At 44.9% G+C, this 13,381-nt stretch overlaps 1 protein-coding gene across 1 annotated transcript in view; it reads right to left on the minus strand.

Annotated features, from left to right (window-relative positions):
- Positions 1-6,920: 6,920 nt before the first annotated feature.
- sult6b1 (sulfotransferase family, cytosolic, 6b, member 1) overlaps positions 6,921-13,381 on the minus strand; it is a 28,656-nt gene continuing 22,195 nt past the window's right edge. The window contains exon 7 of the mRNA XM_041175760.1: positions 6,921-7,323. Coding sequence (XP_041031694.1) covers positions 7,199-7,323 — 125 coding nt within the window. The 3' untranslated portion in view covers positions 6,921-7,198. The remainder of the gene's footprint in view (positions 7,324-13,381) is intronic.

Below are 13,381 nucleotides of genomic sequence, written 5' to 3' on the forward strand. Positions count from 1 at the left end.
CATGACCTTAATATCCTCTATTTTACACGGATTGGGATGTATGCCAGCACAGGAATAAATGAAACCAAAGAAATTGATCTGCTGCAGGTTGATGGCACATTTCAGGCTGTTGAATGAATCCTTCATTACACATCGCTTGCATCAATAAGTGGAAATTATGGTTGTGTTCTTGCTTTGTTCATCCAACAACAGCAATGTCATCTGTGATACAGATGGCACAGTGCAAGTAATGCGGTCCACGTGAGCGTGAAAGAGACCCTGGCTAACAGGTAGCCTGAAAGGAAGTAATTGAAAACAGTATCGTCCAAATAAGGTATGAAATGTAATAAGCACTTGGGATTTCTTCGCAAGATGTGCTGACCAGTAGCTATGCTTAGCATCAAGTTTTGGAAAGTGTTTTGCACCTGCAAATCTCGATTTAACTCTTCTAGTGTGGGTATTTTGTAAGGACAATGTTTCAAAGCTGCATTTAAACATCATGGATTGAGGCATACTCTCAATGACCTGTCCTTCTTTATGACACACGCAATTGAGCTGCACAAATCTGTGTACTCTTATACTCTTCTAATGATGCTGCCTTTCTCCATTTTGTCTAGTTTGACCCTTAATTTGGCTTGTAAGTGGGTGCTGCACTTATGTGGTGGATCAATTGATGGACTTGCATTCTCCTGAAAGTGTCACATCACAGCTCCCTTAAAACTGCCATTTTTGTCAAAACATGCTGGCTATTTCAATGTTAAGTCACAATCCAAGGTGATAGAATTAATTTCTGAGGTTGATGTGCTGTATGAGGTCTGACTGATTCCATGGATTGTCACTAGTATGAGGTCATGGCATACCAGTAGGCCTACAATTGCTAGGCCTTCCATGATGTAGAACATCTGTGGCACCCAGGAATATAGATTGTACTTGCACATGGATCCTGCACATGCAATCAGTGAACCAATGTACACCGAACGTTATGCAGTTGTAGGTTTTGCCATGGCCTTCCACATCTGTGGATACACATCTTTTAGAATCTGCAGAGGTTGGATGTTGGCAATTGCCCTTGAGTCAATCTTGGCCCATAACTAGTCGTTACCAACTTTCTTAGGGCAGATAATTTGGATCTTGTCAAACATCTCAGATGGTGTGACGGCATCTAAGTTTTCCACAAGATTGACAGTGTGAAACATGAATTCACTACTCTTCATCTTGTGGTGCAAATCATCGTCATTTTATGGTTTGTCAATCACCTCATGTATATGTTTCTGACGGGGTACCTGATGGTCATTCCTATTGCTTGAAGGTACCTGGTGTGTACAGTCTGTTTGGATCAGTGCACGGCTCTTTGTTGCTGCAGCAGCCTTTGCTCTAGTGCACTGCCACTGCCAATGGCCCTTTTCTGGCACAAGCCTTGCAAAATTGCTGGAAAGCTGGGCATTCCCTTGGTGCATGCAGAAGGCCACACCTTCCACATGTCTTGCTATGTTTGGGGGTTCTAGTGAGTGCATCACAGTTGGGGTTGTACATGGGATCTATAAGCTTCGTCGACCTGCAATGACCACTTCACACTTACGTCCATCCCTGAGTAGCTCTTCGTTCCTATATATTTTGGGCTTGTCTTGCAGCTCTTTCTGGAACACTTCCATGAGAGTGGATGCGATCACCAACTCAACAATTCTGTCTGCTAGCTCTGCGTTTGAAAGATCACAGTCCACACCCTTTTCTCTGCATCTGCTGATGAAGTGGTCAATGGATTCTGTAGGCTGTTGTCAAAATGACACGAACTCTAGTCGATGAACACTTAAGTTTAACCAGATTCTGTCTTCCAATGTAGTCCATATCTTTTGAGGATCCTTTAACTTTTCTGCTGTTAATCCTGATGTATTCTGCCTGTATAGATATTCATTCCCAATTGCTAGGTGAATTTTTATGGCTTGCTTGTCTGGTTCAGACACACCTGAACCAAGAAATCATCAAGAAACATTTTGAATTCAGATAAGTCAGCTGCATCTCAATTCAAGCTGGAGAATTTTGCAGACATTTTGGCAATATTGCTTTGACCTTTCTCCTTGTTTTATTCAATTTATTAATTTTATTTACACAACATTTCCATCGTAAACTGTTTACTTCAGAGGGACAAACCTGGAAGAGCGGGTGGCACCAATACCAGGTCTGCCGGGCTTTACAGGCTTGTAGGTGATGGAGAGCTCTCCAAGATAATATCATTTAGCAACTCCCAAAGCCGCCCATTATAATTGCAACCTTCTTTGGCCCCATTTTTATGATGGTTTTGTTTCATTCTCCGATGCTGCAAACTTGTTACGGTCTGACCAAAACGTCAAGGGTGATCTCATGCCATGTATCACAATCTAAAGCTGTTCACCATGTTGTACCTGTACGTAATCTTGCTGCCACATTGTGGAACACTGCTGAACACCATGTTGTGTTTTTAATAATGATGTAAAGACACCAATCACTCATAAGGGATTGGGTAAATACATTCTGAGTTCATTTATTTAAACTAGGCACATCAGAACATATATATGTGGGTAGAAAGTTGAAGACACCAGCAGCAGATCTGTGTGTGCTGTGTTCTGCTCACAGGCCAAAGTGAAACTGAGACTGGATCACATGACACACTTCCCTTCTGGTGATGGCCAGCTGCTATCCGTAAAAGGCATATTATAACAGGAGGCTTCTTTATACGCACTCCATGGATAGCCCCCTGGTGGCATTGGCTGTCCTTGCAGCAACAGCACAGTCAGCGACCCCACCTCCCCCAATCACCTGGGCCTTGCTGCTTTGTCTCACCATCATCCAACCCCACTTAGCCCTCTTAGAGGGTGCCCTGCCTTTGAGGCACCCTCTCCCTGCAGCTGTATTCTCAGCAATGGCCACCGCTAACGGTGGTGCTGTTGAGTCTGGACAGCCCGCTCTCTCATTGGGCTGGCAGCTCTTGGGGGGTGGAAAAATTGACTGCTGATGGCAAAATGCCACCTTCTCTTGTCTCCCGCTTTCGGCTCCGACAGCGGGAATTCTGTTGTCTCCATAAAATTCAATCTTTTGAGTTACTGTTAAAATCTCTTGCCAGTGTGTCTGAATCAATGGAGAGAATTTTAACCCCAGAAACAGGTAGATTGGGTCTGGTGGGAAGTTTAAAAACCTCAAACCCACAACCAACCCACTCACTTTCGGTCTTAATGGAAGGAGGAAAACCAATTCACTTCCAGGGGGCAAGGCACTTATTTTAATGATGTTGCAGGCTCAGAGTTTACCTCCATTTTAAATCTTGGGCTAGCCAATTGAGTTTCCTGTATCCCAGGAATCCAGGCAGCTTAAAGGAGAGCAAGGACTGTTGGCTCCAGAAGTTAGCTCTCTTTCCAGCACTGCTTGTAGGCCTAGTATAGCAGGAGTGCTTCTCCCCACCCCTTCACTGACTAACAGGATTTACCTCTAAATCACTTCTGTGATTAGACCCCTTCTTCTGAGTTTCCCTAAAGCAAAACTGCCCCTCTGCTCCCACCTCCATGTAAATATCAGGGTCATTGTCTGCCAGCTCAGCAACAGCCTATCTACACTACAAGGATAGTAGTGTGGTGGTAATGTTAGTGGATTAGTAATCTAGAGGCTTAAACTAATACTCCAACACCACGCGTTCAAGTCCCATCACAGCAGCTATTGGAGACATATTCAGTTAGTTGATGACATCAGGCAGCCATGATTGGCCAAATGGCCTCCTCTCTATGCCATAACAATTGTGAAAATTTGTAATTGAAAAGCTACTCTCAGTAACCGCAAAACTACCAATTGCTGCAAAAGCCTATGTGGCTCACTCACTAAGGCCCTTTAGTCCTTGCTTGATCTGGCTTCTATGTAACTCCAGATCTTCAGTAATGTGTTTGATTCTTGACTGTCCCCTGAAATGGTCACTCAGTTGTATCAAACTGCTACAGAAAAGTGATTCTACCTGGAACACACAGATAGGAGCAGCTCTCATTGCCACCCTCGTGAAAGGAATCAGGAATGGGCATCAAATGCTGGCCTTGCCAGCGATGCTCACATCCCATGAAAGAGCTTTTTAAAAAAGGCCCCTCAGGAAATGGCAGGCCGTTCAATCTTTACCTATGAGGCTCATGACCTGGATAAGGGTTTCCTACAAGCGACTGTCCAGATACAGTATAGTAATAGAGTGTGAATTGTGGGCTTGGGGCATCGCATTGCTTTTTATAACTATAAGAACGTCTAACTGGATGAATTGAAACTGGATTGTCACCACACCCGGGGCACGTGGTTTCAAAATTCAGTAAATGGCAGAATGGCTGCTGCTGATGAGCTCTGCTCCTGAGAATATTTAGCTCAACTGGCATTGTAACATTTTGAATTCTGCCTGCTGGCAGCACAGCTGCTAACCACTTCCAATTTCATTTTTATTTATTTTCATTTTTATTCATTGTTTTATCCCCACCTCTTATCCTATTTTCAATCATTTTACCCACCACCCCACTCCACCCCACCCCAAACCCACAAAGGCCATCTGTCACTTGTTCATGTTGTTCTTTCCAGAGTGCTTAACCTTGTCCTGCCAATATCCCATTCTGCTTTCTGACCTTAATGCCACCTTCAGCACCTCCTTTAGCCAGTACCACTACCATTAACACCCCTTCGTCCTTTTGTCCATGACATCCTTGTCAATCTCTCCTTTGTCCCCACCTATCGCTGGCCTTCTATCCAGCTTCAACCTGCCTCACACCCCCCTTAAACAGTATAAATTTCATCACATTTTTACTTCTCTTTAGCTCTGAAGAGTCATACAGACTCAAAACGTTAACTCTGTTTTTCTCTCCACAGAGGCTGTTGGACCTGCTGAGTTTTTCCGGCATTTTCTGTTTTTGTTTCAGATTTCCAGCATCCGCTGTATTTTGCTTTTATCTAATTGCGCATGTGCCACTCCACCTGAACTAAGTCATAAGCTGCTAATATCAGAATGTTCCCTTCCATTACATTCCTTTCAATGATTCACACTGGGCAAACACATTCACAATAATTCTGCACTAAACATCAGCGTTTCTCCTCTACAAGCAAGATGCACATGCCCGCAGTTTCGAATTTGCTCAGGCCACTTCCAAAGCTATATACTGCCAGGATGTGTAATGCATTTATTTTTGGTTCCTTAATTTCTTGGAAATCTCTGCAAATCGCCCACAAAGCTTTACTTTAAAAAGTCCATTTGCAGAAACGTGCCTCACAGCTTGTTACTTCATTCATGCAGAATGTGCTGCAATGTGTCTGCTTGCTTGCCTCTCTATCAAGACTCTCAGCGCCATCCAATGGCTAATGTCAGTATACCACCATCAACCCGTTTACAGATGTAGAGTTAGATTGGCTGCTCAATGCCAGAAATTTCTGTTGTTTGTTGAGATGCCTCCTCAACCATGTCTCTGCAGCTGGTTTGTTACTCAGGTATATTGAAGAAACATGGCACTAAGCAGGTGCTTCTGCAGGTAGCTAAGTTCCAAACTGCAAGTCTAGTTATTGCAGAGGCTGTGTAAATTGGGCTTATATCCTCTGTGGTTTAGAAGAATGAGAGGCAATTTCACTGAAATCTACAAAATTTGGAAGGGGCTTGTTAGAGTGGACGCTGAGACGCTGTTCCCTTTGGTCGAGGAATCTAGAACATGAGGGCAGAATGTCAGGATAAGGGGGCCAATTATTTAGGACTGAGATGAGGAGAAATGTCTTCACTCAAGGGGGTTGTGACTCTTTGGAATTCTCTATCTCAGAGGGTTGTGGATGCTCCATTGTTGAACACATTTAAGACAGATTTTTTTTGGTTTTTCAGGGAGTTAAGGGATATGGGGAGCAGGCGGGAAAATGGAGGTGAAGCCCAAGATTAGTCATAGTCATATTGAATGGCGGAGTGGGCTTGATGGGCTGTGAGGTCTACTCCTGCTCCAGTTTCATATGTTAAATCTCATACTCATTTCCCAACAATTAACTACTGACAACAGAATAATTATTGTATTTAAACAATCCTTTATCACTCTGCAACATCTCATGGCAATTCATAAAAATAAAATTCACAACAGTACACGTAAAATTTGCAGATTGAAGGCACAACAAAGCCCCAAGTAATTCATTTTATTTTTGGATGCTAGGTATTTTCAATGTTTTTAAAAAAAATTCCAAGCAAAAAAAGAAAAATCCAAACTGATACAAATAATCGGAACAACCTGGAGGATAAGAGTTGAAGTTCCTTAAAGGCGGGGGGGGGGGGGGGGGGGGGGTTAAGATCACCTATTCTTCTGTGTCATTTTATGACCTTCTAGTAAAATAGTACTCAAACTGTAACTCACAAAGACAAGTGCTTTTGCAATATCAGGCTACTAAAATCAGCAGAATGAGAAAAAGATTTACCCAAGCGAGTCACGAACTGTGAAATGAGGCCTTTTTTAATATATTTTTTCAGGAAAGCATTAAAAGCTACTCAAGATGCGTGTATTTCAGCATCTTCCGATATTTAAAAACAACAAAGTGTGACTTTTTCATTAAAAGAAGGATTTCATCCCTTCTCCAGCCCAGCTGTTCCAACAATGCAACCGCAGTGAAGGGACCAATCACTGCGATCTCCGTCCTGTGTTTGAGGCTATGACAACTGCCATGCCCCCCTGCCTGTCTGCAGACGACAGCAAACCTTACTGCAACGACCTATAATCGTCCTTGTTGTCCTGAGCATGTCACATTGCCGCTCCAGCATTGCAGAGCCTGTGAGGCTGCGATATTATTCAGGCAGTATTCAGCTTTGATGAATTGCAAGAGGTTTCAGATGGGATTTGTATCCACTGAGGTGGAGCAGAGGATTTTAGTAGATTGCTGCAGTCACCTTTGGGAGGAGGGTGGGTGGGTGGTTGATGGGGTGGGGGTGGGGGGGGGGGGGGTGCGTTGGGGGGTGTGAGTGAAAGGGGCTGAGAGTTTGACGTGCTTAACGTCATAGTCACGGAATCACAAAGCCACAAGAGGTTTGGCTGTGAATCTGTAACATTAAGCTCTCATTCCCTGGTGGCCCTGCTGTCTCTTTTTGCATTTTCTTTTCTTAACTGGAAGGGTTTGGAAGCTTGCCAGTGAGTTTTGAATTCACAGTTCTGATCACTCATCTTTACAAAATAAAAATGATTACTTGTGTCCACCACAATATTCACAGCATTGTTGATTACGCCTAACAGTATAGGTCATACTTCAGTTTTAGTCCGAGTTTTGTGCCTGCTAGACACGCCTCAAACTTTGCATCCATCTCTTGGCTCTGCTCTTCAGTGAACAGGTTTCTCCAGTCTCCAACCATGCCTATAGTTAGGGGAAAAAAAACATTTAAAAGTAGTAAAGCCATTAAAACCGCTTTTGGCTCGGCTAATCATGTAGAATCCTCTTGAGTAATCCCCTCAAAGCGAAGTAAATGGGTTGCAAGGTGATCTTGAAAAAGGAGCATTTGTGGGGTGGGGTGGGGGTGGTGGTGATGGTTTCACTCATATGTTTGAGGTCCCACACTAGTAATAGTTTTATGATTATTGCTGAAAGGAGAGATATGTTGCTGAAGCTCCTTGTCGTGCACTCATCAGGACAAGCACAACTGCCAAATTTCAAACAACCGTAACAATTTATACCACAGGAGAAAAGAGTACTGATTGGTTGACAAGTCGACACCGATTGACTGAGTCTTTCTTTCCTTTATTCGCCCACATCCCGTGAAAGTTACTGGCAAGGCCAGCGTTTGTTGCCCATCCCTAATTGCCCTTGAACTGAATGATTTACGAAGCCACTTCCCAGGGAATGTCATTTTTCCTGCTAAATTCCTTACGAGGGCAGTTATGAGTCATGGGGTGTGGGGATTGCCAGCATTTATTTCTCATCCCTAATTGCCCTGTTTGGAGGGCATTTTTTTTAAAGAGTCATCCATATTGCTGTGGGTCTGGAGTCACATGTAGACCAGACTAGGTAAGATTGGCAGACTTCCTTCCCTAAAAGACATTAGTGAACCAGATGGGTTTTTATGACAACTGGTGATAGTTTCATTGTCACCATTTCTGAGATTACCTTTCACTTCCCATTTATGAACTGGATTCAAATTCCACCACTGCCTTGGTGGGATTTGAACCCATGCCCCCAGGGCATTAGCCTGGTTCTCTAGATTACTACTCCGGCAACATTAGCACTACACCATCATCTTGCTCTGGAGAAAGGAATGGGGAACTATAGGTTCCCCAAACTTCTGGGTTATTCAAAAAAGGGGCAACATATTCCTTTTGTTTGCAGAGGACAGGCTCCTGCATATGAATGTATGTAGTTTTTACCAAGTGTAAAGGAGCCACATTATGAGACCAATAGATTATCTTAAATTAGTCATTAGTGTAGCCATTAGCGCAGTCAGGATTGTTCAGCAAGTGCTACTCAGTTGACGAATCACATTTAAAAAGAGTTTTGTTTTTATTCCTTCACAAGATTTATTGCCCATCCCTAGCTGCCCTTGAGGAGGCAGTGGTGAGCTGATTTCTTGAACCGTTTCAGTCCATGTGGTGTAGATACACCTACAGTGCTGTTAGGAAGGGAGCTCCAGGATTTTGACCCAGCAACAGTGAAGGAATGATGATATATTTCCAAATCAGGGATGGTGAGTGACTTGGAGGGCAGCTTCCGGGTGGTAGCGTTCCCATGTGTCTGCTGCCCTCGTCCTTCTAGATGGTAGTGGTCATGGGTTTGGAAGGTGCTGTCTAAGCAGCCTTGATGAATTCCTGCAGTGCATCTTGTAGATGGTAAACACTGCTGCTACTGTGCATCGGTGGTGGAGGGAGCGAATGTTTGTGGATGTGGTGCCAATTAAATGTGATTCGTCAACTGAGTAGCACTTGCTGAACAATCCTGAGTGCATTAAAAGCTACACTAATGACTAGTTTAAGATAATCTGTTGAGCTCATAATGTGGCTCATTTACATTTGGTAGAAACTACATTTGCCATCCAGGCAAATAGGGAGTATTCCATCACACTCCTGACTTGTGCCTTGTAGATGGTGGATAGTCTTTGGGGAGTCAGGAGGGGAGTTACTCGTTGCAGGATTCCTAGCCATTGACCTGCTCTTGTAGCCACAGTATTTAAATGGCTAGTCCAGTTCAGTTTCTGGTTAATGGTAACCCCCAGGATGTTGATCATGGGGGATTCAGTGATGGTCATGCCATTGAATGTCAAGGGATGATGGTTGGATTCTCTTTTGTTGGAGATGGTCATTGCCTGTCACTTGTGTGGCACGAATGTGACTTGCCACTCGTCAGCCCAAGCCTAGATATTGCTGAATTTGGACATGGACTGCTTCAGTATCTGAGGAGTCATAAATGGTGCTGAATGTTGTGCAATTCTCAGCGAACATCCTCACTTCTGACCTTATGATAGAAGGGACATCATTGTTGAAACAGCTGAAGATGGTTGAGCCGAGGACACTACCCTGAGGAACTCCTACAGTGATGCCTTGGAGCCGAGATGACTGACCTCCAACAGCCACAACCATGTTCCTTTGTGCTAGGTATGATTCCAACCAGTGGAGAGCTTTCCCCCTGATTCCCATTGAATCGAGTTTTGCTAGGGCTCCTTGATGCCACACGCTGTTAAATTTGGCCTTGATATCAAGAGCAGTCACTCTCACCCCATCTCTGGAGTTCAGCTCATTTGTCCATGTTTGAATCAAGGCTGAAATAAGGTCAGGACTGAATGGCCCTGACGGAACCCAAACTGGGTATCAGTGAGCAGGTTATTGCTAAGCACTGCTTGATAGCGCTGTTGATGACACCTTCCATTACTCTACTGATGATAGAGAGTAGACTGATGGGGCAGTAATTGGCCAGGTTGGAATTATCCTGCTTTTTTTGTACAGGACATACCTGAGCAATTTTCCACATAGTTGGGTAGATACCAATGCTGTAGTTGTACTGGAATAGCTTGGCGAGGGGCACGGCAAGTTCTGGAGCACAAGCTGTCAGTACTATTGCCGGAATATTTTCTGAGCCCAAAGCCTTTGCACTATCCAGTGCCTTCAGCCGTTTCTTGATATCACATGGAGTGAATTGAATTGGCTGAAGACTGGCATCTGTGATGCTGGGGACCTCTGGAGGAGGCTGAGATGGATTATCCACTCGGCACGCTGGCTGAAGATTGTAGCAAATGCTTCAGCCTTATCTTTTACACTGATGTGCTGGGCTTCTCCATTGTTGGAGGATGGGGATACTTGTGGAGCCTCCTCCGCCAATGAATTGTTTAATTGTCTATCACCATTCATGACTGGATGTGGCAGGACTGCAGAGCTTACATCTGATCCATTGGTTGTTGGATTGCTTAACTCTGTCTATCACTTGCTGCTTATGCTCTTTGGCACACAAGTTGTCCTGTGTTGTAGCTTCACCAGGTTGACACTGCATTTTGAGGTATGCCTGGTGCTGCTTCTGGCATGCACTCCTGTACTCTTCATTGGACCAGGGCTGATCCCCTGTCTTTATGGTAATGGGAGAGTGGGGATATGCTGGGCCATGTGGTTACAGCAATGGTTCAAGTGCAATTCTGCTGCTGCTGATGGCCCACAGTGCCTCATGGATGCCCAGTCTTGCTAGATCTGTTTGAAATTTGTCTGAAACCCATTTAACACAGTGGTAATGCCAGACAACACAATGGAGGGTATCCTCAATGTGAAGGCAGAACGTCGTCTCCACAACGGCTGTGCAGTGGCCTCTCCTACCAACACTGTCATGGACAGATGTATCTGCGGCAGGCAGGTTGGTGAGGTCAAGTATATTTTTCCCTCTTGTTGGTTCCCTCACCACCTGCCACAGGGTCAGTCTAGCAGCTATGTCCTTTAGGGCTCGAATAGCTCATTTAGTTGTGATGCTACCGAGCCACTCCTGGTGATGGACATTGAAGACCCCACCCAGAGTACATTCTGCTCCCTTGCCATCCTCAGTGCTTCCTCCAAGTGGTGTTCAACATGGAGGAGTACTAATTCATCAACTGAGGGAGGGCAGGATGTGGTAATCAGCAGGTTTCCTTGCCCATGTTAGACCTGATGCCATGAGACCTCATGGGGTCTGGAGTCGATGTCGAGGACTCCCATGGCAACTCCCTCCTGAATGTATACCACTGTGCCGCCACTTCTGCTAGGTCTGTCCTGCCAGTGGGACAGGATTAACCCAGCAGAAGCATTGGTGAGTCTGGGACATTATCTGTAAGATATGATTTGGTGAGGTTGACTATATCAGTCTGTTGCTTGGCTTGTCTGAGAGACAGCTCTCCCAATTTTGGCCCCATATGTTAGTAAGGAGGACTTTGCATTGTTGACAGGGCTGAGTTTGTCGTTGTCCTTTCCGGTGCCTAGGTCGATGCCAGATGGTCCATTCGGTTTCATTCCTCTGAGGCTCTGTAGTGGTTTGATACAACTGAATTGTTTGCTAGGCCATTTCAGAGGGCATTTAAGAGTCAACCACATTGCTGTGGGTCTGGAGTCACATGTAGGTCAGGTAAGGACAGCAGATTTCCTTCCCTAAAAGGTATTTAATGAACCAGATGGGTTTTTAAAAACAATCAGCAAATGGTTTCATGGTCATCATTAGATTTTTATTGAATTACACATACCACCACCTGCCATGGCAGGATTCAAGCCTAGGTTATTACCTGGGTTTCCCAGATTAGTACTCCAGCAATAATACCATTACGCCATCACCTTCCCCAAGATCCTGAGTGCTAATAACAATCTGATTGCCCATCAGCACTGTAGTCCCAACAGTGTCAGTGGCAGCACTGGTCAGGACTGGGGCTACAAAAATGTCCCCAGATTCTAAATCCCAGAGTCTAGGTCCAGGAAAGTGTTTGGGTGGGGTTGGGGGGGGGGGGGGGGGGGGGGGGGGGGGGGGGGGGGAGTGGCGGAAGCGGTGGTGGATCTCACAGCAGAGAGCAGAGAGGGGAGGTGAGGCCTGGGGCCCACCTTCCCACCAGAGGCTTGAGGAGGGCAACTTGCCAGGCTTCCTTGTTGCCCTTGAATGCCTTTGCTAGCCTCAAAAGTGAGGTCTGATGGGAAGCAGCCCTTGAGTGCCCAATAATTGGCCACTTGAGGGCCTCAATTGAGGGCAGGCTGGCCACCCTAGGCCTCACCTGCCCTACTTAAAATTGCAGATAGGTAGGGGGTGGGCGAGAGGGCGGTGGGAAGGGCACCCAGGGAATTTTACGGGCCCTCCCGCCTTCAAACCCACCAATGAGGGACCATAAAATTCTGCCTTTGCAGTCAATCATGGGCTCCTCAATACAATGGCTGGTCTTGGAGAAGTTCTATAAATTTGCTGATGTGAAAGTGTGGTAAGGTAAGTAAGCCAACATGTGACTGATGTGAACATGTTGTCATCTTTATCACTGGTGGTACGCAATTGCAGAGGGAGATTATAGCAAGTTTTGCCAACTTTTCACCTTTCTACCTGCATGGGAATGCTCATGTTCTTCCATGGAGCTCTACAATGTTAGCATGTCAAAGTGATGACCATTACAATTCAAACACAAGGTTCCTCAACACTCCACTCACCCAGAACAATCAAGCATCCTCAACATTTGGGTGCCGCATGTTATCTCATACATTACTGCTTGAATTTATAAATGCTGACAGGAGAAGGCCGCATGTGACAAGGGATATCATGCAGCCAGGAGTGGGTTTGATCAACCCGCGAACATTAACAGCTTATAAAGCGAAGTTTAGGGTTGGAGAGCTGAGAGACAGAGAGAGAGGGGACAAGGTAGAACTCAGAGACCTCCCCCAAGCTCATGACAGTTATCATTTTTTGCATTTCAGTGCTTTCTCTCCTTATTCATTTCACTCATTTCCTAATTCAAGCATGCATTGCAACAGAATGCCTAACACATTGAATGTCAAGCATTGCAAAGCTCTTACAAGGGGAGCTTACTGTTAATGTTGTGAAATATTTCCTTTTCCTCCATGTTACAATATCGAGAGAGCATCATTGCTGGTAAAAATGTGTCATCAAATTGACCGGAGAAGAAAAATCTTTGCGAAATATACTTGGTAAGGCAATCTCTGTCAAAAAAAAATCACGTCATGCCACAAGAATTAGTCAGAACTTTATAAGCCACTGGTTGGGTGTCAGCTTGAATTTTATGGACAATTCTGGGCAGCACATTTCAGGAAAAATGTCCTGGCCTGAGAAAGGCTACATAGGAGGTTTACCAGGATGTCACCAGGGATGTGGGGTTGCATGTATGAGGAAAGAATGGAAAATTTAGGACCTTTTCCCTTGGAACACAGAAGGAGAAAAGGTGACCTCACTGAGGTTTCGTCAGAGTAGAGAGAGAAAAAAAGTCCCTCTGGTTAGA

The sequence above is a fragment of the Carcharodon carcharias genome, chromosome 2, assembly GCF_017639515.1.
Source record: "Carcharodon carcharias isolate sCarCar2 chromosome 2, sCarCar2.pri, whole genome shotgun sequence".
Classification (NCBI taxonomy): Eukaryota; Metazoa; Chordata; class Chondrichthyes; order Lamniformes; family Lamnidae; genus Carcharodon; species Carcharodon carcharias.